The 26,244-nt window shown below is 41.2% G+C and overlaps 1 protein-coding gene across 5 annotated transcripts in view; it reads right to left on the bottom strand.

Moving 5' to 3' along the window:
- The window catches only part of gas7a (growth arrest-specific 7a), a 29,185-nt gene extending 3,768 nt beyond the window's left edge, over positions 1–25,417 (bottom strand). The window contains exons 1-12 of one of the 5 annotated variants that reach the window (XM_026325888.1): positions 25,078–25,417; positions 23,801–23,951; positions 22,326–22,443; positions 18,004–18,081; positions 14,927–15,012; positions 11,966–12,028; positions 7,796–7,885; positions 5,260–5,375; positions 3,958–4,032; positions 3,201–3,279; positions 1,459–1,590; positions 471–594 (exon numbers count right to left, since the gene is read on the bottom strand). In XM_026325888.1, coding sequence (XP_026181673.1) covers positions 471–594; positions 1,459–1,590; positions 3,201–3,279; positions 3,958–4,032; positions 5,260–5,375; positions 7,796–7,885; positions 11,966–12,028; positions 14,927–15,012; positions 18,004–18,081; positions 22,326–22,431 — 949 coding nt within the window. In that variant the 5' untranslated portion in view covers positions 22,432–22,443; positions 23,801–23,951; positions 25,078–25,417. Of the gene's footprint in view, positions 1–470; positions 595–1,458; positions 1,591–3,200; positions 3,280–3,957; positions 4,033–5,259; positions 5,376–7,795; positions 7,886–11,965; positions 12,375–14,926; positions 15,013–18,003; positions 18,082–18,989; positions 19,070–22,325; positions 22,444–23,800; positions 23,952–25,077 lie in introns of those variants that run through there. The other 4 variants (XM_026325886.1, XM_026325885.1, XM_026325889.1 and 1 more) reach the window with 4 other exon arrangements.
- Between the last annotated feature and the right edge of the window lie 827 nt (positions 25,418–26,244).

The following is a 26,244-nucleotide window of genomic DNA, read 5'->3' as shown; positions in this document are numbered from 1 at the left end:
TTAGTATGTTTTCACAGTCAATAAATGGAAAAGGCCTACAGGTATATTTAGTACATAGATTTATTGACATTTGTGTCACATTGTGCTCAGTACATCCCAGCAGTAAATAGTACTTTCAGCACTGCTACACACTTAGGGACTGCAGCTCTGCAGCTCAGGCGTAAGGGTCTTTTTTTTCCCCCAAAATTGACACCTTGAGTCAATGAAGTGAAATTAGTGTCTAGCAAGTAAAATAACATATCTAAGAATGTCAATATTTTTGTCATTTAAACTTTATATAATTAAAATTCTAAATGACATTTAAACTGAATAATAAATAAGGTGTTTTGAACGAACTGAACTGATTCAAGACCCTGTTTTCAGCTTTTTGTGTTTTCTCAAATCAGATCAGTTCAGTTATTTGGTGACATCCAAACATCTGTACTGTTATGACCATCTCTTGTTTACCCTCAGACTCTGTGACATCTGACCTGCTTGTGTGGATTTCCGTCTGGCCTTCTTTATGTCCTCCTCCGTCTTGTTGCTGAGTTTGATCTCCAGCTGCTGAGTCTTCACCTCCAGATCCTTCTGCCTGTCTGCCAGGGCTTTGCGGGCCTGTGTTACACACAAACAAACACACAAACAAACACACATGCAGGCAGCACATGTGAACGTAGAGACAATGAATCATTCAGCATAATGCTCAGATTTACTGCATCTACATCTATTACAGCCTGGCTACTCACATCCATGCTCAGATCCTGGACTCACTCTTTTAATCTTTTCTTAATCCACATCACTGAATCATTCCTCTTTTTCTCTACTCCATTCAAACACTGTTACGCCAAGGTCACGGTGTAATGTAATAATAAATTTGAAAGGTAAACATGCAGCAATAGGGATGTGTAAGCCAAGAAATTCTCCTTTTGAACTGACACCAACAAACAGAAAACATGTGAGATGGAGTCCTGCTAAACCCACACATAAGGTCACTTAATGGACCCGTGCAGAGACGGAGCCAAAAGTTTGTCTTTGGCTGGGTATCACCTTAATAGTAATGTATGTGAAACACAACTGCATTCAAAAAACGTATGCAGGTTGCAACCTTTCAGAGAATATTTTAAGCATGTCTAAAGCAAATAATGGGCAACAATCGCCATTACTTCAACCAGTGATTAAACAGGTGAAATGGTTAGATACATGCTAAATGCTGTAGTCAGAGGAAATTCATTTTTGAAATGATTTCCTCAGTGGGAAGCAGAAATAAAGTATTTTACTATACCAAGATGTACCAATAGTATGAGCTACTGGAGCTCTTTTCATTATGTAATCTGAGAAAACACTGTATTTTCACTTTGCTGAAATTAAGTCATGAGGGAAAACAGCGTTCAGTTTGTACTGCAGGTAAAGCGGTCTGTACATCATAAAATTTCCCTTAGGGTTGCTCTGAAACCTCTGCTGGTGTGTCAGACTCAGTACCTTCTCCACACTTGCGTAGCGGCTTGCCAGCTGCTTCCTGAGGTCGGCGATGTGATGGTCGTACTTTTTCAGATCCTTCTTGAAGTTGTCACCTCTGAACGTCAGCAAGGGCTTCTCTACCTCGGAGTGGAGCTGTGGACACAAGGCACTCAGCTGTTGGTAGTGCTCAGTGTGGTTCATATCGTGTGAACAAAGCTGCCTTAAGAAAAACACTGTTGATGGATTATGATTTTCATGCTGGATAGTTGCAGGTTCTTAAACAAAGTATATTATGATACGTATTAAAAAAAACAAAAAAACAATTATTTCCTGTCACACAGTAAAAAAAATAATTGTTGGTTGCAGCCCTAAATGCAAACAGATACTTTAATTTAGGCTTTTAAATCAAGGATAAGACAGCCATACAAATGAGTAGATAAAACAAGACCAAGATAAAATCATCAGGACGGATGTAACAGATGTGTATGTGTTTATACAATAGTTGTATTAATTCTGTCAGGAATGTGCTCCATGATTGTGTGACACTTAATTTTATAACCGATTAAGGTTTGATAAGGCTTCTCTCTCCCTGCCTGACCATGTGTTACCTTCTCATCAGCCCTTCATACTGAGCCATAGAGGGTCAGAGTACCAGTGGAGCAGAGAAAAGTGTGCATGGCCCTGGGTGGGGGCACGTCAGAACACGTAACTAATTAATTAGACAACAAAGGGCTATGAAAAAGCTCCGAGGCTGCCTCCGTATCATTTAAGGCTGCATCTGAGGCCAACGTGTGGTTTCTGCATCGCTGGTAATCGGATCCCAGACAGGCCATTTTCAGGGTTGAGGTAAATAAACCCCGTCACTTCAGGATGTGGTCAGATCAAGTATCCATTACTTCACTTGAATGAAAACAGTAAACTCTTGACCTGAAGGTGCAGAAACCTGCAAGCCTAAGGCATGCATACGGGGATGAAAAAAGACTGTTTACAATTCAGAGATATGTCCTCATGTAACCGTGTGCATTATCACACCTTTTATTGTACCACAGTGATGCATATACACTTTATTACTGTATATATTACACAGCAAGTGCTTTTTATGTCTGTGTGTTTCACTTGGTGTCTAATAATGTAGCACAATGTTGTGTCATACTGTGTTTTTTTATTAATGTTAATATTCCCAGTTTCATCACTTTCTGCTCCTGTGTCATCCTTTGTAGTTGGTGGTAGCTGGAAGTTACTGTAAAATAATGGTGTCCTGTATGACACCATAATATTTCCTTCTGTTTTTATTAATTTTCTGTGCGCTCATAGATGATAAATCTCTATAACTTTGTAATTTTAATCTTGGATGACTCTAGTGCCTTTGAAGCAACATTTTTTTTTTATGTGCAGTGTCCTTGTGAAATGAGCCAAAAAAATTATGAAATGAAAGTGAAGCTGTTAAAGCTGTTTGCTTTGTTTATGTACTTATTGCTACAAGTTGATTAACTGCATTGTAAAAAAATACTGCCAAATTATCACTTCATCGAGGCAAAGGTGGGACCATCAATGGTTCTTCTTTACAGTCTGAGCCCCCAAAGATCTTCTCTTTACTATTATAAATAGCGAAGAGAAAAACAGCAATGTCTCGCTTTCAATCGGAGCATGTTTGACATTTTTGCTTGAAACGTTACAGAAGCCATTAACTGCTAATCATAATAGTCACTGATTGAACTTCCCAGTCAATAGAGAAATGATTTTAAGCTCTTTATAAAATGAACCTTGTTGGAGAACTTTAGGTGAACCTCAGCCTCATCATGGAAACTCTTCTTCAGCTGAGTCCAGGCTTCTCCAAGAGTCCTGAGAAAAGATGAAGACAGAAAATAAATGAAAAACTAGTAAACATCTGTAACCCTCGTCTCATTAATGAGGACTGCAAATCTGTGAGCAAACGGGGAGAGCAAGGTCTGCTGAATGAGACGTGCTGCTTTCATGCATGCTACAGAGGTAGAAAGTGGAAAAGCAAACAGGCCATTATTGTTTTTTATTAATTTAAATCCTCTTTTCTTTACAAAGTTAAAGGGGCAAGTCCATCAATAAATCTAAAATGGACAGTGAGAGGCTTCAATTTTTGGTTTTACTCCAGAGGAGTGTCCTGTGCTTTAATGTGGCTGATCTAAATTTTAGCTTCCACAGGCTTATATCAGCTTCACCCTACAGTGTGGAACATCAACCAGGTTGTTGTTTTTGGTCATTAGCCAGATTATTTCATGCTGGATAAAAGGATATTGTCTAGTTTTATGGCAATAAACCTCATAACGGTGTTGACAGAAAAATAAAAAAGCATCTGTTCTGCCATGAGGTATCTGTCGATGAATGGTGCATCAGAAACAAAAAGAACGGGAACAGGTCTATTTTAAAACATCCTGTCTTCAGACGCTGTTCTTTTAATAACTGAAGCTATCCACTGTTCTGCAGAGGGAGCTTTTTGAGCTGCACACAGTGTTTTGTCTTACAGCTTTTGTTTACTTCACTCACCCTTCCTCCTGTGCTGCTAGGGGGCTGAGAGACAGCTTGGAGAGATTCTTGGCATATTCCTCTTCAATCTTTATCCTGAAACATAAACAGCAAGATGTGAAAGCTGCCTGGCTTCTCCTCAGAAGAGGACAGAAATCGCTTTAGTGGAAAAAATGCTTAAACAAGGAGAATTTGAGGGTGGCGGGCACTGCAGCAGAAAACTTCTACTATTTGCCGTGAAGACTAAAACCCAAATGGCAAAGCAGCCCTGACCCATGTACATCAATAATCTCATTGTGTTTTTGAAAAAAATCTACAAATCTATTTTACAGAATGGCTCATTTTCAGAGTGGCTGTTCTCATTTCCATCTCTGAAATAGAGATGGAAATCAGATGTGGTCGTATTTGCCCTGAAGGACATCCAAGCATGGTAGCCATGTTTGTGCCCTCCACTGGTCTCACATTTACCATCCACACCTGAGTAAATCTGTCACCTGAAGAAGGTCATAAGACCCATTCCCTGACTTAATGTTCAGATACTTACAGCACCGAGCAACCCAGTGAAACAACACAGAAAAGGTCAGTGCTGAATAGAAATCTTCTTGAAAGAAAGAACGTGTGCATATAGTCTGAGGAGAAACTTCATTAACTTCCCACAACGCAGACCACGACGTGAAGCTTTTGTAGCTAATTACATAGAGGCCTTATTATCCATGTTGCCTCGACATCTTGGTTCAGATTCAGTGGGGACTTGGCAATTTCCTGTATGTTCGGTTGCTTTTGCTCAGATCTATATCCTGTTAATTACTGGGTGCGAGTATAAATTGCAACCCTCACATGTTAGACAAAAGTTTAGGACAGAGCCTTTTATAAATGGAGCTTTGTCTGCTAACATCTAAAAGGTTTTGGACCTGCCCACACTCCTCTGTTTAAGCTCTTCTTTGGATGGTGGCTCAGTCATGTGAGCAAATACGTTTTCACTGCATCACATCTGATACAGATTTATACAGAACATTGTGATTTTTAAGGTAAAATGGGTGCATTTGTGGCATCACATTTGTGATGAATACAGGCAACATACAAATCATTTATACACTTTTTAAAAAAGAAAAGGAATATATAACCAGCCTCGTCCTTTAGAGAAGGCCTATAAAATAATTAGCCTGCTGGACAGCCTTTAATGAAACAAGTTCTGCTTCCAGAGCAGCTCTGGGTCTGATTCTCATGTTTGGTAATTCTTTAAAACTGCTGTCAACAAATCCCATTTCTCTGATTTTATTTGTAAGTGGAGCTGAGGCTCGTCTGACACTATAACGCTGTTACCTCTCGTGGATAAACTCAGCCATCTCTTTCTGCATCTGTTTGCCCTTCAGCTGCTTCTGCAGAAGAACCTCGAACCCGGCCACCGAGGTGGTCCCCTGGGGGTCTTTCTTGTCGGTCTGAAGAAAAGTAGAGGACCATTCAGACCCAGCAGTGGACACAATAAACAACCAGAGCTATAGATTCATGTGCAGAATGCCCAGTGTCACCTCTTTGTTGTTTTCATTTGACAGTGGGTTATGGCTTTGTGAGAATCAGCGCCGGGTGATGTGTCAGAAATTATGAGCATGAAAGTGTGACTCATGCTTTTCATGTGAAGGAGGGCAAGCGTTGGCGTGTGTGCGTCAATCACCGATGGGTAGATGTGTATTACGTGCGTGTTTTTGTCAAACAGGGCTCTGCGATGTGCGGCACTTTGTCTTGTTTTTGACAGGAGTGATGCATGCAGCTGTGTGAAACAGAGGTGCCAGATTTATTTTTACACAGCAGGTCTGAACAGCAGGTCCGTGCACGTACAAAACATCACCAGCAACATGATACGACAGGCCGCAAACAAGGAGCTAAACAGCAATAAACAAGAAAGAATCAGATTTCAGTCAATTACACAGACTGAAGGGTTTTTCAATACAAATCTAATTTAGGATGGAAATGTATGGAAACTGAAAATTACTGGAGCCACCCAGGAGACTCTAGCGGATGATCATTGTGTTTCAAGAGAAGCTGGTCGATCAGGAAAGCACTTGATCCACTTGCATTTAGGAAAAAGTATTTCTGACCACTCTCTGTTAGTGCAAAGCTGATTTTTTAAGTAGATTATTGAATGTAAACATTTAGCTTTTAACTGCTTTAGCCATTTACCAGTATAAATATATTCTAAGGGTCAATAAAAAGTTTTGCCATGAACATTTTGAGTTTTTTTTTTTTTGTTGTTGGATGCGTCACTATTTTCTCTTACTAACAGTGAAGACAAAGTATTGTATTTTTGGTGCATTTCGCAACCAGACTCAGTCCAGAGGGCCAGAGGTTGACACTGCACAAAATCTGGTATGAGGCCACCAGCCAAAAGCCATAAATCATCAAAATACACCAGTTTTTATGACTTATTAAATTATTAAATGCAAACGTATCAAAGAAAGGTCCACTTGTACACAAATCACCTTCATTAAATCTAGCTAAAATGATGCAAATGATGGTGGCTCTCAGAGCTATTATACAAATCAGCTCTAAAAAAAAAAACACTCCATAATTGTTCCTCCTAATTTTTGCTATCTGCCTATTCAAAAAGTGGAACATTTTACATTAAAAATGAACCAGTGTCTCTTGCCAGTGCTGTCTGTAATGATATTGCTCTTTTCAAACTACCTCAGTATATCTGTACAGCAGTTTCTAGTTCATGCAGATATCACTATGCTAATATAGACAGACTGGCCCGACCATTTTTTTGCATAGTGATCTACTATCTGTATATAGCTACCTACATGGGATGACTTTATGGGAAACGTTTAAATGTTAAGACAGTTTGGACTTTTTTTTTTTAAGGATATCATCAAATATCCCTATGTGCTTTGAAAAGCCATGAGAGAAAAAATATGCTTAGATATTTAAAAAAAATGTTTTCAGACAAGCTTAGGAACTTATTTCTTTGGCAAATAAAAATATAATAGATAAGTGTCAAATGTTGACATCAACATGGGCTAAACATCATAGCTCGACAATAGAGGTGAATCAAGTTTGTGTTTTTAGCTCAGACATGTCTGTAGTAACAGCCGGACAGAGGACCGAACACTAAACTTTTTTTGGACAGCAACGTGGCACCAAGTTAAGATTATGTAAGTTTATTTTCAAGAAAGATGTAGCTTTTTGTAAGCAGACAAGTAAATCAGTTTCAGTTTATAATAGCAAGTGCTGTAGTTTATGACTTGAACGCAAACCCTGGGAACATTTTATTCAGAAATATTGATGAAACAAATACTGAATGAGAGCTTGTTTTAAGGTAAGCCTAAATGTCAGGATTCTCTACATCGCTTCTCCATTTTAGTTGTTGCTTGACAAATAGGTACTGTAGGGGGGCAGCACGATGGATTAGTGGTTAGCACTGTTGCCTCACAACAAGAATGTCCTAGGTTAGAAACCCATCAGAGGCCTTTCTGTGTGGAGTTTGCATGTTCTCCCTGTGCTTGTGTGGGTTTTCTCCACGTACTCTGGTTTCCTCCCACAGTCCAAAAACATGTATGTCAGGTTGATTGGTGACTCTAAATTGCCCATAGGAGTGAGTGTGAGTGTGTGAGGTTGTTTGTCTCTATGTGGCCCTGTGATGGACTGGGGACCTGTCCAGGGTGGACCCCTGCCTTTCACCCAAAGAGAGCTGGGATAGGCTCCAGCAGATCCCTGTGACCCTAAATAGGAATAAGCGGGTATAGATGATGGATGGATGGATGGATGGATGGATGGATGGATGGATGGATGGATGGATGGATGGATGGATGGATGGATGGATGGTACTGCAGGGGTATACAGCAGTTTCTGTGTCAAAGCTCACCCAAAAGTAATCGCAGTAGCTCCATTCGTTGGGCTTTAGGAGTTGCTGCTCCGGACCTTCTCCAGGCAGAGGGAAAGTCACACAGTTGATCTGAAGCAAAAAAAAATAGAAACACTGAAATTAACAGCAATGAACTAAATGAAAGTGACAAAGAACAGTGCTGTCAAAGAGCTCTGGGAGAAATTTATTGCATGGGCTGAAATGTTATCTTTGAAAGCGTGAGTCTGGGTTTTGTTTGGATCATGCAAATTGAGAGTATAAAAGCCAAATAAATGTGGGAATGTGGCAATGTTGGCCATCGAGAAGGTGACCCTTGGGCCTTCAGGGCAGAGAAAGAGACATACAGATAAAACACAGAGAGAGAAACCTTTATAGTTTATCCCTAAAATTGAACAAATGGACTTTATACACTTGTGAATATGTGGCGTTGCCCATAAACACACCCAGCACTCAGCCTGAATACAGACTCCATGCTCCATAGCGTCTTCAATTACTCTTGGGGCTGCAATTATGTAATGTTCACCATCTGTGAGCCCTCCCTCATGGCACTGCAAGATACCCTGTGTGCCATGTCAGCTGCTGCTGCAAACTACACGGGCATCCAGAGAGGATGCTTCATCCACTAACATGCAAAAACACACTGACTCACAGTGTTTACAGCATGAGCTCACCACTGTACTGCTGTCACACAGAATAAAGGAAACATGTGAGATTTACCAGCTGGCTCAGCCAAAATAAAGTTTAAATAAAGGTGGGACAAGACATGTAGCCTTATGATATGAACCATTTGAACAACATATCAGTAAAATGCAGGACATTTATATTTAACATCCCTGCTGTTTTCGTGATGCTTCAGGGGAAAGCTCTGAGACTGGTAAGAAGTGGGTCAAGTTTGGTGTAGTGTTTGTAAAGTGCAGGGCACGAGAAACCGTTCGGCTGCTCTCTTCAGGGGTCGCCACAGCGAATCATCTGCCTCCACTTGACCCTATCCTCTGTATCCTCCTCACCCACACCAACTATCCTCATGTCAGGGCACGAGAGAACACAGTTAAAAAAAAAAACTCACAAAGTCATATCACATCATTATATGGGAGGCAGCTGTGAAGTGGAGTCCTGCTAACCAACATCTATGGTCTGGATGACACACTGATTTTTTTAATGGAGGGATAACAATTAAAGCAGGTATACAAATAAAGCTATTGTTTTTCTTCCCATCTCTTCTCTGTTGCTGCCTTACCGTGCGGTTCATGGGTGATGTATTTGCCTTCAGCATCACAAACACTGCATGAAAAAGCTGAAGTTCCACCGAAGAGTCAACACTGAAATCTTCATTCTCTGCAGCTATTCATCTAAGCAGCTTTCAATAAAAAACAACTTCCAAAACAGATGAGTAATACTCTTCCCTCTGTTATATAATCGCCAAACAACTGAGGAAATACTGATATGGCTACATGCCAAACGTTATACCAATGCAACACAAAAAAAAAAAAACAACATGAACATGAACAGAGGAGCGCAAAGATACGCACATTAACTCAGTGTAACAATTTGTAATCTAAAGAAGCAGTAGTGTGATTTACTTTGTGTGCCAACCAGTCACTTTGTTCATTTTCTGCCTCAGAGATCATACTGATTGTCATGGGCACCGGATTTTCCATTACACCGGCCGCCACATCTATCATTCCTGTTGTTTATCTGCCTCTCACATCCCGCAGAAAATTAGAACATTTATCTACAGGAAGGTTGTCTGGCTAACTTACTTCTCCTTTATGGCTGCTTAGTGAGGTACTCTGGGGTTGGGAATAAAATATTAATATAGATTACCTTTATGACACAGCGTGTAATAAATCCTACTGAGGGATCTGAGGCCGTTATGTGGACGTTTGAAGTCCAGTGGTTGGACTTCGCTATTGCTGCAGGCTGTGCTGCCATATTACATCCTTGAATGTTTGAGTTCAGTGCAAAACAAAGCTGTGAGCAGCATATAACAGTAACCTTTATGGAGTGAAATTGGGCATTTTGTCCTCATTCAGCATTCATAAACATGCACTCTCATGAGGGTTTTGTATCTAGGCTACAGGCGATAGTTATTTCATTACACATTTTAATGTTATCTATCTGTTTATTCATTTATTTTTTTTGGCTCTCATTTTCTTTGCTGAACAAAGGGGGAAAATCATGACACAGTCGAAAAACAAGGGGCCCATGAGAGACATAAAAATAATGGTTTGGCAGTCAAACAAACAACTGAATCACTTCCTCTTTCTAATTTCTGAGCAGGATATCTCTGCCAGTGAGATCCTCTACCTCTGTTGCTAAGCAACAAATTACTTTTGCTGTAGACCACCATCTCCCCCACCCTTCCCTCCATACATGCACACACCTTCCCATAACAAAACAATCGCAGACTTCATCTCTATTGCTTTCACTTCCCTCATTCCTCCTTTCTCGTCCTCACTGACCAATCGGAACACTCCGTCTGAGTCCCGCCAACGAAGCCAGATGACACTCCTCAACGAGCTGCTGTTCCCGGCATGCCTATGCTGAGCTCACACAGCATAGCAACAAGTCAAACTGAATGAATGTTTAATAAGCTGAAAAAAAAAAACATTCAAAGCTGCTGAACTGGTGGGTTTGATCTGACTGGTCACACTGGGTGAAGGTGAAAACAAGGTTGTACAGCACGGCTCCCCGGTCCTCCTATCTGATGTGTAAAGCCTCGGCGTCCTGCGAGGGTCCATTTTGCCAACAGTCATGGATGTGTGCGTCTCCATGACAACTGTGGAGGGGTTGTGTAATGTGAAGTGCACCGTGGCAAACAAAAAGACACCTTTGTAGCCTGATGTCACCCACCCGGAACTACAGATTCATTCGTTATCGCCTGTGTTTTATTCAACTCCATTTTCTGCAGCAGAAATATGAAAAATTCTCGTTTGTACTGTTGCAATGTGATTTTATGGATTTTCAGAGCTCAGGATTTCTGTGGTAAAATACAGAAGAAATTGCTCTCCTGCTCTACATCAGAATCCACTCATGAAGCCTATGAGGATCTAAGAGCAGTAAAACCCTTTAGAGAAACCATGCAATGAAAGACAAAAATCTTTTTTTTTCTTAAACAGTATGTCTTCGCTGGATATCTGAATGGCTCCCCCTCTCACCAATGCCTCTGTTTTCCATTTCAACACCCATTAATCAGTGCTATTGCTTTTGTCACCATGGAAACTGGACTTGCTGCATCTCTCGCAAGGTCTGGTGGGGTTTTTCACAATAGCCAGACTGACGGCTCCCGTGGCTGCAGCAGGTCAGCGAGCCCACCGAGCACTAAATCAGCCTCTGCGAGACACAAAAACCACTTCTGTCTGCCTTCCCCTTCACCGTCACTCCCACACATTCACCTCACCCTCACAGCTACACCACCCCCACCTCCTCCAACAGTCATCATTACGGACTAAGAAATTACATAAACACAGTTACTGTCTGGACATTTTCATGCATTGATACTGTCAACTTTACAGAAAGCATTCTGGCAAAGCGCACATTTATTTCCGTTTCACCACAGACTGAGAGTGAGGAGTTTGCAGCCCAAATTCTACTATAAGCAGAGGCTGCTGGATGGTGCTCAGCACTGCTATGTGACCTACACTGCCCTGCGATTTACATATGCAGCCCTTTGAGGAGAAGATAAAAGAGGAATACAGTGTCACACAGAGCGGCAACAATCACTCAACAGTACGATAACAACACTCTCTTCTTTATCTGACAGACAGAAGACTGTGATTCTAAAAATACCAACATCGGTCTGCAGGGTACCATGAAGGAAAGACATTTCAGCATCTCAAGAGCATGAAATTATCTTTGACAGGTGTTAAATCAATATTATAGATTGAGATGAGTAAGGCGCTGAGGTAGAAATGAGTGTAAGACTCCTGGACAGCTTCATTCAGACTAATGTGGCATCCAATACGCAGGGAAGCCCATGTTACTCCACAAGGACCCATAATGCATTAGAAGCAATGTCAACAAACAGAAAACAAACAAAACATTTAGATTTCAGGTTATTTCCTACACATGAGGAGCTTCACATGCACTCAGAGGAGGGAGATGAAGAGTCAGAAGCAGAAGGTAGACGATAAAGAAGAAGAGAGGAGGCTTGAGTTCTTGGGTACTCACTGTGATCTTGGTCTCCTTGACCTCCTTGATCTGCCTCTTGGCCGGGGAAACGGAGCCGGGCGGCTGCGGGGCGAAACAGGAGGGATCGTCAAAACTCTCCTCAGTGTCAAAACTGGCTTCCATCATCATCCCTCTCACCTCCTCCTGCTTCTCTATTCTGGGAAAGCCTCACTCTCTCCCTCTCTCTCTCTCTCTCCTTCTCTCTCTCTCTCTTTCCCTCCACGCACAGAGGCTGCCTCCAGTCTCACAAGCTACGGAGAGGAGTCGTGTTGCAGAGGGAGGGAAGAGGGGTGTGTGGTGGTGGTGGGAAACTGGAAGAGAAGGGGGGGTTGTATAGGGAGCGTGATGAAGTCTAGCCTCCAGTTAAGCTACTGTCACATGAGTTTTAGGGTTGAAGGCTGTGAGGAGGTGGATGCTGCCCGTATGGGGCTTCGCGTTCCCCTCCTCTCCACTCACCCTACACCACCTCACCTTCACCCCCACCACCCCTCCTTCACTGAGGAGTAGGAGATGCTGGAGCGTAAGGGTGCGGATGCAAAAGGACACAAAAAGACACAAAAAGACATATAGAGTAAGAAGAAGAGAAGGAAGGGGGGTTTTCCATTTTCCATTTCCATTTACATGATCCTTGCCACACCTCCCTCCCCAGAGAGACTGATAGTGAGGGAGGAGGGAGCAGCAAGAGTAAAGGAGGTGTTGGCAGCGGCGATGGGGGTTGGTTTGATGGAAATGGTTGAATGATGATCTCTAAGAGACTTATACTGATTGGGAGGGAAACTAGAAGAGGAGGGAGGAGAGAGAGATCAAGAGGGAAAACAACCATCCAATGACATTCAGCCTCTCTTATTGTGTGTTTTTGTCTTGAACAAAATGTGTGTGTGTGTGTGTGTGTGTGTGTGTTTATGACAGAAGGGGTTAAAAAGATGTGCTGAGGCAACACATTCATAGTGAAATATTTGTATTTATCTTTTTTGAATGAGGCACATGCTCACATTTACACACACATATGTGCACACAACATGGTGGCATCGGCATCATTAACATCTTTCTCATGAGACAGCGCTTCACTCGAGACATCAAAGACCAGCCGCGTGCAGAGTGGAACAGCTACAACAGCACACGTGATCACCACAGCCCTCACACCTTCACACAACATCCTCCTGCGCTGGTCCAACAGCATCATCACAGCCAGAACAAACTCTACGACACAGTCTCACCTTCGTTGTACAGAACATGGCGGCGGGCAGCTCTGACCACCTCAGTCCCAGTTAGAGTTTTCGTGATCCGTGGCTCCAGTGCTCCCAGCACTCCCAGCGTGAGCTTCGACCGCTTTGGCTGGCCTCCTTTTTTACAAAGCTGACATACTCTGACATGTGGAGTCCAAATCTCAGCCGTCCATATGGCCCAACTGTCTGTCCATCTATACTCTCCTGTGTGAACATGACACTGTATGCCCTCATCTGACTCGCAACTAGTGACGTGAGTTGGCATGTAATCGATGTTGGCCCAGGTTCATCAGAGCTGCAGGAGCGGCCCTGACTTCAGCGGACAGAGCATGATATCATATTGCTTAAATGGGACAACACAGTGTAGCTTGGTCTTTATGCATGGGGATAGATTTGCGTATGGACAGTAAGGACATAAAACTGTCCAGTTCAATTGTGTACATCAGTATTTAACTAATCTGAAATCATCTTGCCATTTTAATTCCACATAGTATTATTGGTACGATCTATGCAGAGTTTTCAGGTTTGTGATATGAAGTTTGTAATATATTGCACATAAATGGTACAAACGGAATAGGATTAACTGGACACTTGAAAAAAAAAAAAAAAACAAGCATCTGTTGATATTATATTTACATTTCAGGGGATAAGTGATGTTAGCTAGTTTGTACTCATGTCATTTTATTGTGCCGTCCAGAGGGAATCCATTTTAAAGATGTGTAAGTAACAGCAGAGCTTAGCTCATAGGAATGTTCTGTAATTAAATTAGTTGGAGCTTAGTAGGAGAAATATTCACTATTTAATGTCACTCCCTCCCCCTTTCCATGAGGCAGATTTATTACTGCATTAAGACGCAAACATTATTTATGAGGCAAATTATCCACAGCTTGTCCAACTGATTTGTTTAGTATTCATTTTATCCTGAAAATCCTGCCAGCAGCAGACTGAGCAACACAGGAACACAGACAGGTGAGATGCAGACTCTAAGCTGAGCTCTGATTGCATAGTGAAAGATCTGAATAAAAAATAATAACATTTTTATCACAACTTAAGAGTACATTTGAGCTTTTGCTGTGGGTGAAACTCCTGTTAATCTTCTTGTACTATGTTCTTAAATATCTATCCTATGTCAATTTTAAATATAAAGTGTTGTCTCAGATTTATGTGGAAAATGTATATGTATGAGAAACTAAAGTTGCATCAGAGTCTAAATACAACACAGATACAAAACTGTCCTCCCAAGTAACAAAAGTCTCTAGTGGCTGTGGCAATTATGAAGGAGCAAAGGATGAAGTCAGGTGATGTTGTTGTAAAGCTACAGTCTCTGTAGGGAGCAGATTGGGGGATTGGATATATCCACAATAAAGGATGATAGGAGTCAACTGTTTCTTTGCTTTTAATCATAAGATTCTTCCCTAACCTTTGTTTAATACAGTAATCATTATGACAAAGGTCCTCTAAACCCAGAAAGTTTTTCTTTTTATTCAAACTAGGTCATTTTTGTGCCTCTGCTTAACCAAAGCTTAACCATGGCACCGTCACATCACACAGATTCAGTATTCAGCAGAGGTTTGTGAAAGTTTGGAAGACATATATACAAAATGTTGTCCTGCTGAAAGGGGGTCAGGTCAGAAATGCTTCTATATGTCATCCTTTTCCACTCAAGACAGTCTGAACCTCTTAACAGAAGGGAAAATTTGTTCTGCTAAATATCCTCATTCAGCTGAGGCCGTACCTGTTTCTTCATTGTAGGTTTCCTCAGAGCAACATCAGTGGTCTCTGCAGACTGACAGGTCTTCGTACTGCTGAGGTACCCGTTGGCTGAAGGCAAACAAATTATAAATCACTCATTATTGATCAAAGTGACAGCTTACTTTTGCACAGTAACTTAATACTAATGAGCAGATGAGGAGTCAGCCATTGATATCTCAACTTAGTTACAGCATAAGGTCATATTCTACCAAGACTGTGATATATGACATCTTAATACTGGGATGTCCAGACTGTGCCAGACCTTTCAACATAGACAGACAATTATTTTGTTGCCTCAAACACCAAAGCTGCTTTGGAGAATACAGTATTTTTTTAGGTGTGCTTGGCACTGCAATGTCTATTTTGAATGTACATCCTGTTCCCAGATTCATGTATACACATTGAATGAATGGAATTAATGAGCCTTGCTCTGGGTGAGTCAGAGCTTTGTGAGCAGTTTAGTAGTTTTGTCCCTGGTTTGATCCTTCAGGCCCTTTAAGGGTTTTTCTTGGCCTGTGATTCATGAGCTGTCCACACGTTGCATATCAAATCAGCCCCTCTCCAGTTCAAGGTAAACACGTGAGTCCAGCAGAGTGTGACCTCAGAGGCTGCACATCACAGCTGTGGATGCTGGTCAGAGCAGGGCCATGCCCGCCTGCAGAGAAATTAGCGACTCCATGTTTAAGGTGGCATTAAGACATCTGTGACTGTACGTAGTCACTGCTTAGTGACTGGTGGAATTTAGCATCAAGAGGTCTCTGCCACACAACAGAGCTCCATAAGAATATACGTAATATTTCATCATATGTACTGGAATAAAAATCTATCCATGTGTTATCTATACCACTTATTCCGTAAGAGGTTTTCGGGGTCTGGAGCTAATACCAGCTAACACTGGGCGAGAGGCAGGGCATCCCCTGGACAGATCACCAGTCTAAATCATACACTATATTGCACACTGAAATACTGAGTCAAATAATACAGAACCACAGTTCTCAAAACAACATTCTGCCATCCGGAGAAGCTGTTTAGTTTTATGCAAATGTTCTCTGCAGGATCAACAACCAGGACACAACCAATAACACAAGTTATGATTCTTTCTAACTCAACCACATAAATGTGCCTCAGAAAATGACTGGAGTTTACTAAAGTATTTTATACCAAAACTTGGTACCTACATTACCCACAGTGCAATTGCTCCATGGACACGGAAGTTGGAGATCCATCTACATTATGCCAGTAGCAGCTCATATAGCCTTAAACCTGTAGCCCCCAGTAGAAATGAGGGAGGGGCTACAGAAGTCTGGCAAGCTCAGTGCTATACCCACAGATGTTTTTCTTTTTAAAACCTATAGGGCTCTATTTTCCTGACACCAGACTCAGTCCAAACACACGTCTGAACCAACTGAGCAAAGATGTTATGGGTGACTCCAGCAGTCTTTCTGCGATGTTGATGAATAGTGGTGCCTACACTGCTGTTATGGAAATGGACTGCCTTTGCGGTACGAGGGGATCGGACCAGATTTTAATACAAATACTATTATGTTCCAAAATGAGCACACGGTGACAGGAAAATTGCACATCAGGTGCAGAATAACAAAAATAGACTTGTGTCCCAGGAAACTTGCATAAAGCCTCCATTTGGATTAATGCTGGCATTGTGCCTGCAGGGTAACAGAGCCCATAGTCTTCAGACCCAACCAATGCTGATTGAAGTGCCATCACTGAGGACATTTATCGGACTTCACACATCTCACTTTGATGAGTAAAATTAGTAGAGCTCCTGTTTAATCGGTGTAGCCATCTATACTGGCTGTGTCGCATTCCACTCTTACCTTATACACACAACTGTAGTCCAAAGGATTTTTTTGCACTTCACAGGTGCATAACTCTGTTGATTGTGTATTGGGTTGTGAGTTCTGTCAAAACACTTCTCTACACAGATGGTGTAGACAAGATGTCAGATGAATCTAGCACCTATGAAAAAAGTCCACAACGAAGACTGTTTCTGGACTTTTTTTCAAAATCTATTCAGCTTATCTGTAGTGAGGTGGATACAAGCAAAGGCCAATGTTTCCAAACCTCAGATCATGAAAGCGAAACCATGTTCATGGCTGCACCACAGTGATATATTGTTTATATTTGTGATTTGGGTTAAGTGACCTTTTAAGATTCACAAATGGCATATTAATGAATACTTGCATATACTGTATGTACTGTGTGGATCCACAATGCTGAGGCACATGTTGAACAATTCAGTCTTATCTCATCTACTTCTGTTTGGATGCTGTGTCATTATTTCTTCCCCTCTGGCCCAGACGGGCAAATCTCCGGTTTCCTGTCCAGAGGTTGAATTAGGTGACTGCGCAGCTCAGATCTAAACTTGGCCTTCATTAAACTTGTCTCTCGCTCCAAGGAGGATCACACTTGTCTGCTTGAATGCTGACAAACCCTCCTGCAGCTGACTGCCTCCCTGCTTGTTCTTCCTCTAAGTGAGTTTAGGCCACATGCCAGTAGAAAGAAGAAGACCATCTGCTATCTACAGAGATGTCGTTAGTGAGGATGCTGGCAGCCATGAAACATAATAAGCCACTCATTAAGAAAATGTAGGATTTCCTCCAGTAGCACTAAGTGAGGTTCATGATAATCTTGGACACAGCAGAGGAATGTATTATAGGGGATCAGACAAAACAGAAGGCTTTAAAACCTTTTGAGAAAATAAGGGATTGTGTCAAATTCAGGTGAGGGAATCAGCTGCTGGTGGTGAATGAATGCCAGAAGGTTGAAATGTGAACTATGAAACATGACCTGTAGTGCCAATCTGCGTGGAAACAATACCAATTACCCAGTAAACACAGACATTATGAGCAGCTTTACCTACCTATTTTCCTATTTCACTAACTTTATCATTCCTAAACTTTAAGACTTACATACATTAAAGTGTTTTCCTCATTCCTTAAACTTGTCTGTTGCTTCTTCTGTTGCTGTTTTGTTTTCTACATGACAGGGCTTTTAGAAAGTGTCAAAAAAATGGATGAAACGATAGAGGCTCAATTTTACCATATGGTGAGGAGTGTTGTCGTGCCAGCGGTCTCTGTGGGGCCTCAGCTGACAAGGAGGGACGTCGCCATGTTGTTTCTGGGCCGAGATAAACAACAACAAAAAGAAAATGTGGCACAGTTTCACAGAACAGCAGCTCCTGCATTATAAAATCTGCACACAGATACACCGGGCAGTAATGCGATCCTTAATGTACAGTATTGTAATTATTTTAAATCTGCAACAATTTATCTAATTCATTTTATAGTTGATCAAAAGAAAACAAAGCAGCAAAACTTTTGATAATTAAATTAACGATTCAGATGAGAAACATCCCAAATCCCAAACATGAACATTTGCTGCTTTTCATGCTCTTACATAAGAGGAAATTGAATATTTTGGGGTTAAGGATATTGCTAGTGAGACAAAAACACACCTTTGACTTCACCTTGTGTGCTGGGAAATAAAAATTCATTTTTTTTTCTTGTTTTTTCAAAACACTCATTGGTATCAGCCCTAGATGATTGATTTCAGTAACCAGTTTAAGGGGTTACAATATGAAGTCTAGTAGTTACATTGCAGTCATCAAGCCCAGTAACACCCAGTTACAGCAACATTATATATAAATATATAATATTGTCCAACATTGCTCCTCATAATTATGCCATCATCTGCATTTTCCACTAGCATACCCATTTGCTCATTCTACTCGGCATGCACTGAAAAATCAGGTTACATATATTCTAGCTGGGGTGGCACAGTGGAGCTGTGGTTAGCACTGCTGTCTCACAAGAAGAAGGTTTTGGGTTCAAATCCTGTTCAACCCTGGGGCCTTTCTGTGTGGAGTTTGCATGTTCTCCCCTGTGTCTGTGTGGGTTTTCTCCCCGTATCCCTGCTTCCTCCCACAGTCCAAAGATATGAGGTTAGGCTGTTGGTGGTGACGTTAAATTGCCTGTATGTGATGAGTGTGTGTGTTTGCCTGTCTCTGTGTGTACCCCGCCTCTCACCCATCGTTAGCTGGGACTGGCTGCAGCCCCCCTGCAGCCCTGAAGAGACCAGGATAAGCGGCAGATGATGGATGGATGTTCTGTCTCATATTGACACAATCAAAACAGACAATTAAATCAAAAGAAGCATATGCTCACTGACAGTGAGCCCAAAAAGGCTGACATAGGTGAAAAAAAAAGACACATGAAAAAAAAAACAAAGACTTGGACAGCTCCATGCAGGAGAAAAAGGGCAGGAATGTAAGATTTAGAGAGTGGGAAACAGATATGCAGGTTAACTGAAAAACATGACAAAACAAACTATTTCATAACAAATTGTTAGACAACAGTGTAATTCAGTGGTCACAACACCATAATCCCAGTTGTACATGTTAAATACCAAAATTTAAAGGGGAGGTTGAAATATAATGAGGGATAAATCCTTTCAGTTTTGCAGATTTAGATGTTTATAGGAAAGTCAAAATATCATCTTTGCCAACCAGTCACAGTATGTCAGAATCTAACTGGCTGATTAAACTGCACACAGGGGACACATCTTTCCAAGTTTAATGACCCCTTGATCCAGAAAAGGCTTTAAGAACAAAATTATTTTTTGTTTGTGGATGCAATGATTGGTCAGAACATTTTACCTTAATATTTTGATTTTTCTTGTTCCTGTCTTGTTAGTCCCAATTCCAGTATTAAAAAATTACTACATGTTCCATCAGTATTAGTGAAAGTAAAAACAGTGTGCAACAGTGTTACTGGAACACATCTTTATAAAAGTGACTTTCAGGCAAGGGCAAGGTGTAATCTGCAAATTTTTCAAAAAGGCAAAACTGTAAGATTCTACTCATTTCAAGGGAGAAAATACTCTGTTGTCTAATTTCTAACTTCTATTTCAGCTGCGCATCCCACTAAAATAATCAGGAATCATTCCACTTAGTAGAGCAGGAAGTCCTTTACGCTGTAATAGGTGTGGATGAATCACTGTTACTCTGACGCGGTGGATCCTTAAATGCGGTTGTAGTGCTGTTTCTGTGGTTACAAGAGCACAAAAAGCCCAAATATGTATGGACTGAAAGTGGAAAGTCAAGAGTCACTGAAAACCTGCTAAAATGTGCATTTTAATGACCAACCCGGCCATGGTGTGAGTGTGGTGTTTTTAGTACGTACTGTTCTTGATTTGTTGGAAAAGTCATATTAAGTGCAGTCTCTAAAGCTAGAAAGACAACATAATGTCTTTCATACGTATATGGTATGTCCCCCCATCCATAACACCCTTAATCCTTTCAAACACTGGGTTACCTTGACCAGAGTCCTGTTGGATTCTGAATACAAATAATACTGAACGAACTGAGAAAGCACAGGCATGACCTTAACAATCATTTGTGCAGAAATCCCCTCAAACCAGACATGTTTATGAGCTTATTGTCTCGCATAATTTGCTACTTATCTTGACCATTACAACAGACATCATCATACACTATAATTATTTTTTGGAGCCTCAGTTTCTTTCTCAGCGTTCCTAATGCAGTACCAGCTGTACTTGCAACTCCAGAGGGCTTGACTAGAAAGATTTCTCATTTGTGTAGCGCCTCCATTACATGACGCAGTCTGAAAACAACAAGCAGCTTTCTAATACACACTGTGAAATATTCTGGCACCTCTATGAGACACACACACACACGCACACCCTCACACACACTATCTCAGTAGCAGCTTTTTGAAGCGCTACATTCAGGCATGAAACAACAACAACAAACTCTAACAAAATAAAAAGTGACTGCTCCAGCATATGGCTTTTGAATGTAAAAATAGCATTTGGGTGTTTTTTTCACTCAGTGTATGTGTGTGTGTGTGTGTGTGTGTGTGTGTGTGCATTGTGAGCCAAAGTGCAATCACTCCCAGAGTTGTTGATGCAGTCTTGTTCTCTCCCGTGGGAACCTGCCCTATCCCGCTGGATTCCTCCCCAAATGAGGTGTAAAGCACACATAGAGAACACACTGAAGCAGAGGTTTGTGAAAGGTCATCTGCCTCCAAACCTATGCAGTAATATAACTCTTCAGTATCTTGTTAGGTAGGAGAAGACAAACAACAGACAACCCGAATCCGCAGACCTTGGAGTTGAGATACTGGCTGTGCCACCTGGCCTGAAGCGCCACACATTTAAGATAATCAGATTAAAGTGGATCGAATCTGCAGGCCCATCTCCACATGAATGGACTGCTGAGACACGATGATGGGGAGGAATGATAATGAGACCTCATAGTTCACAGTGAGAGCTGCATGCCATGATATCTAAACTAAACCACAAGAGGAAGTTAAACTCAGTACATGGACAAAGAAAATATCCATCCATTATGTCCAGTTTATCAGTCCAGGGTCAAATGAGGGATCCAAGCTGACACTGGGCAAGAGGTGAACACGCAAACTCCACACAGAAAAGCCCCACAGTCTAACAGGATTCAAACACCAAACGCTCTTGCTGTGAGGCAACAGCGCTAACCGCCAATTCACCGTGATCCCTGAAGAGAAAATGTGTGTGCACAAATTAACTCACATTCAAAACTATTCAAAGGCAGAGCAGAAACAATGTGACTAATTAAAAAACAATAGTTATCCCCTGTACCTTGCAAGCTACAGTACCATTGTTATAATGATATCTAACAATGAAGCATAAGCTGGGAAGGATGGTTGGCATCATGGCAGTGAAACCCCATTTTGCTGCTGAACAATACATCCATCCATCCATCATCTCTACCCACTTATTCCTAACTAGGGTCACAGGGATCTGCTGGAGCCTATCCCAGCTCTCTTTGGGTGAAAGGCAGGGGTACACCCTGGACAGGTCACCAGTCCATCACAGGGCCACATAGAGACAAACAACCTCACACACTCACACTCACTCCTATGGGCAATTTAGAGTCACCAATCAACCTGACATACATGTTTTTGGACTGTGGGAGGAAACCAGAGTACCTGGAGAAAACCCACACAAGCACAGGGAGAACATGCAAACTCCACACAGAAAGGCCGGGTCTGAACAATAAACAAAAGAACAAAGGTCCATGCTTCTTACACACTGCTGGCCTCAGTTTTAATGTAAAATAACCCAGCCATGTTCACTTGACAAAGATGAAATTAATTAGTGCCCATTGGTGTAGCTAGAGATTGGTCTGGTTTAGCATTTAAAGCTGTGAACATAGAGGTTTCACTTGGATACCATTCATGTTCTTCAGTCTCCTGTCTCATTCAACAACAGTCCTCCTCAACAAAACTGAACCCTTGCCTGTATGAATTCAAGCTTCTTCATCACTGATTTACTTATACTTTGTTTTCAGGAGTCATTCTCACCTTTACTGCTGCTGTTGACATAATACGTCTGTCCCTCAGGTGACATGTAGCTCATCCACCCCGGGGGAAGAGGCCGACTATCAGTCTCCTCTCCCGCAGAGCTCATGGCTGCTGGTTTCTGTCACAAACAAACAAATATTTCACATACACATGAACTAAACACATTTAATCTCACCACTAGATGCTGCTAACTCAAATTTTACACATTGCACCTTTAAAACCTAGATCAAAATAATCCAAGTTTGAAAATCAAAGCTATTCTTGTGTTTGTGCAAGAAACAGGTCCAATATATTTTAACACCTTTTAAAGAAATTGTTTTAATCATTAAAACAAAACAAAACAAAAATCAGAACATATTCATCTGCATCCATAAATGAAGAAGTACTTTCTCAGTTTTTGTTTATTATTACTGAATGAATTATAGAGAATTGAAAAGGCTGTGAAAATAATTCATCCTGGCTAATGAAATGATGCGTAAAAACTATAAAGTCTGGCTCCTCCTTATTAGCAGTTCCCATGAGCCTCCACCAACATAAAGCCATTTTAGCCAGGCTGCAATCTGAGTACACTGAGCCAGAAATTACTGCAGTGTGCTTTACAGGGGAAAAGTCGTTTTTAATCTGCAGAGCTCGCCGGCTCGTCTTTTTCAGACGCATCGGTGCATGGCCTGTTTCGATCTTTCTGACAGAGGGCCTGCTGAACTTCAGGACTGTGCACTCCAATCAGACATCTGAAGGGAGGTGGGCGGACAGATAGATAAATTGGGAGATTATTAGCCCGAGTGATAAAAGAGCCATATCATGTTCTTTTGCTTGCACGGGCAACAGGGCAGAGGGGGAGGATAAAGCCGATTGATGTGTTACATTAAAGGACCTTTTATATCTCCGCTCCTCGTTTAGGTTTGCCCTGAGAGCAGCAGATACTGTAGCTACAGATGTGTTGTGCTGCAGTAGCCTACTTTAGCTGCTGAATTTACACTGAGGGGATGTTTACTGTGCAGAAAAGACAAGTTAACAGTGACAAGCTTACTGGAACGTTATCCCATTTTACTGTATCTATTTAGACACAAAACATTCATATCAACAACTCCAGACAAAATTGAAAAAAAAAACTATCTCACTAAGGCAGCAGAGTTTGTAGAAGACAAAGCTAAAATTTGAATGAACTAAGTCTAGTCATTTTTTTGTGTACACACTAGGAGCAAAGTAAGACTCCTGCATTGTTAGCTGAATGATCCAAAGGTTTAAAGATAAACCCTTATTGTGAAATTTGCATAATCCACTGATACAACTGATGCCCACCGATCTGCATTTTGAAAGGATTTCACACATCCTCTGTGGAGCTGTATGGTATCTGAGCTTTTATAAAAACTCCTTTAAAAAATACAGATCTGTAAGATACAGTATTTCTGCCAAATTCCTCTGGGGTTCTGCTCACAATGTAACCCTGAAACCAGGATGTCCACTCCACTCACTTTAGCTCACGTTTCTCTGAATGGGAAGCTAACAAGACAGGCTGTGGCAGGCTCCTGCAGAAGGGAGGATGCATCTCGCTGCTTTGCTGAGCGGCTGTTGGTTTATGAGGACTGACGCAGAAAGAAAGAAAGCATTCAGATCCTGTTCCTCCTGGAAAACAAGATTAATGAACCCCAACCTTCTTATGCCGGTGAAGGAGAGGAGCTAATGGTTATATTTCTGTGCCTTTGTCAGCCGTTTCTGTGCCTTATTCAGGGTGTTATATAATCTCAAAACACCCAGCCCCATTTTGTACTAGAAGAAGAAAAAATTGTGGAAAGTTCCAGCCAGAAAATAAGTTTAAATAAGTTTAAATTAGTACTTCTGATTGCAAGATTTTCCATTATCATAAATCTATTTTGGACTTTTATTGTAAATGCACTGTATAAACATTCTGAAATGATCTGCAGAGAAAAGCTGATATGTACAATTTTTACATGGCTCAGAGAAAAGCTGCATTTTTCACATGGTTTGTTTCTGTGCCCTACGTTTCCAACAGCAGCAATTATAGAAAAAAAAACAAACAAAACAGGATGCTGATAAAATAAACAGGGTTGGCTTCTAACCCTGCATGGGAGGCAGAACTTTGGCCAGCATGATTAAAGGTTGTACTACAGTAAGCCTGAGTTTGCTTCTTAAAACAAACAGTGAAACACTTTGACAAGAGGGGGACAGTAGGAATCGTGGTGTGGGGATTATGAATTGTAAGCCACCTGATATTTGGTACACGTACAGTGTGCCACTGTCAAAGAACAATCAAACTTCATAATAATACCATAATAATAATCTTTCATAATAATTTCAATGTAATATCAGAAGATCTTATTTTACACCAACCCTCTAACAGATATTCTTTGTTTCTACATCTCACACAGTAAGAGAGCTTCTTGTAAGCAAATGGCACATTTCACATCCCTCATCTCCATGTGCACCCACCATGAATCATGAATGAACCTGAAGAAGTTGGAAGCAAAATGTATTGTTCACCAATAACTGCTGCAGTGAGATGAGATGAGATTTGAAGGTCTAGTCTGTAAATAAGTTTCAACATACAGATGTTATCCTAATTCTTTGATATGTTTGAATTAGTGACCATACAAACTAAATTTTTAAAAAAAATCACACATATAACATTCTTTCTTTTATGTTAAAAAGTCTAATTCCTGTATTAGTTCTATCTGATATAAACATAGTACTAGCCCTTCACTTTGTATACAACACCAAATGAAGTTCTTACCATGCTGCTGTGCTGTTGTGCTGAGGAACAGTGTCAGTCAACCAGTCACTGGAATCATGAATGAGGAGAGAGAAGGGATTATTGTTAATGTCCAGAATGGTCCAAAGCCTGCAGGGTCACAGCTACAGGGAATGAAGAGACACTGAATATCTTTCAGATTAAGTCTCCTTCTTTCCACTTGTACAAAATAAAAGGCCTAACAGAGGGACATGCTTTGGTTTTGATCAGTGTAGGGCATTTTCTATGAGTCTTTGTTGAGAAGAAACATCCAGTGGTTCTGGCTCTGGGTTGGGAAACACAAAAGAGGACACTGTCAGACATGAGCTATGATGTACTGAGACACTACAAGGACTTTTCTGTCTTGCCAGCTTGTTCTCGTCTGTTAAATCAAATTGACTCTGCGTATATTTAGTGTCAGTTTGGTCATACTCAGTTCGAACAGATGAGGTCTGTCACTCTTGGGAGAAATAGGACACTTGTGATTACGCTGCAGTGCTGGGCCAGGCCTTCTGGGAACCTAAACAAGATTCGAGAATTAACTCTGCAGTGTGCAGATGAGCTTAAGTATGGCAATTAAAGTCAGTCAAAGAGAAAACAGACTGCCTGCGAAACCAAAATGACTGCAATTCTAATGACATTAATGACAATAAACCGTGTTTACAATACAGTCTCAAAATACTTTAATTCCAAACAGTTGCTGGGGATTTTAAAAGGCTGTCAAAGTCTGTAGATGGGACATAGAAAAAATAAGAGAAAAGTCTAACACACTGCGAAGAGGCTGGCATACACTGACCAGACTCCCAGTAAGAGCCAGGATTCCTGACTGAAGCCTGAATGACTCCAGCTCCTCTGACAGAAGTGCCAGGGGGACGTCAATCTCCAGTAACTTTTCCACTGTTAAAGCAGGAACGCCAGACTATCCAGCCAAGACACTGATCCAAAGGACGCGGACACAAAGTGTTTCAGCACAGCATTACTGTTTTTCTTTTAATGGGTTTAGCTATAAACAAAACAAATCAAAAAATACTAGTTACTGTTCTACTCACTGAATCTCATCAGATAATCAAGTTGTCATTAAATCAGTAATTTGCTGGAATTAGGATTTCTATAATGTTAGTCACAGCGGGCAGTGGATGCTGTTTAGGCTGTGACCTCCATGTATAGCAC

The sequence above is a fragment of the Mastacembelus armatus genome, chromosome 8 (assembly GCF_900324485.2).
Source record: "Mastacembelus armatus chromosome 8, fMasArm1.2, whole genome shotgun sequence".
Taxonomy (NCBI): domain Eukaryota; kingdom Metazoa; phylum Chordata; class Actinopteri; order Synbranchiformes; family Mastacembelidae; genus Mastacembelus; species Mastacembelus armatus.
This window is presented reverse-complemented; position numbering and strand designations above follow the sequence as displayed.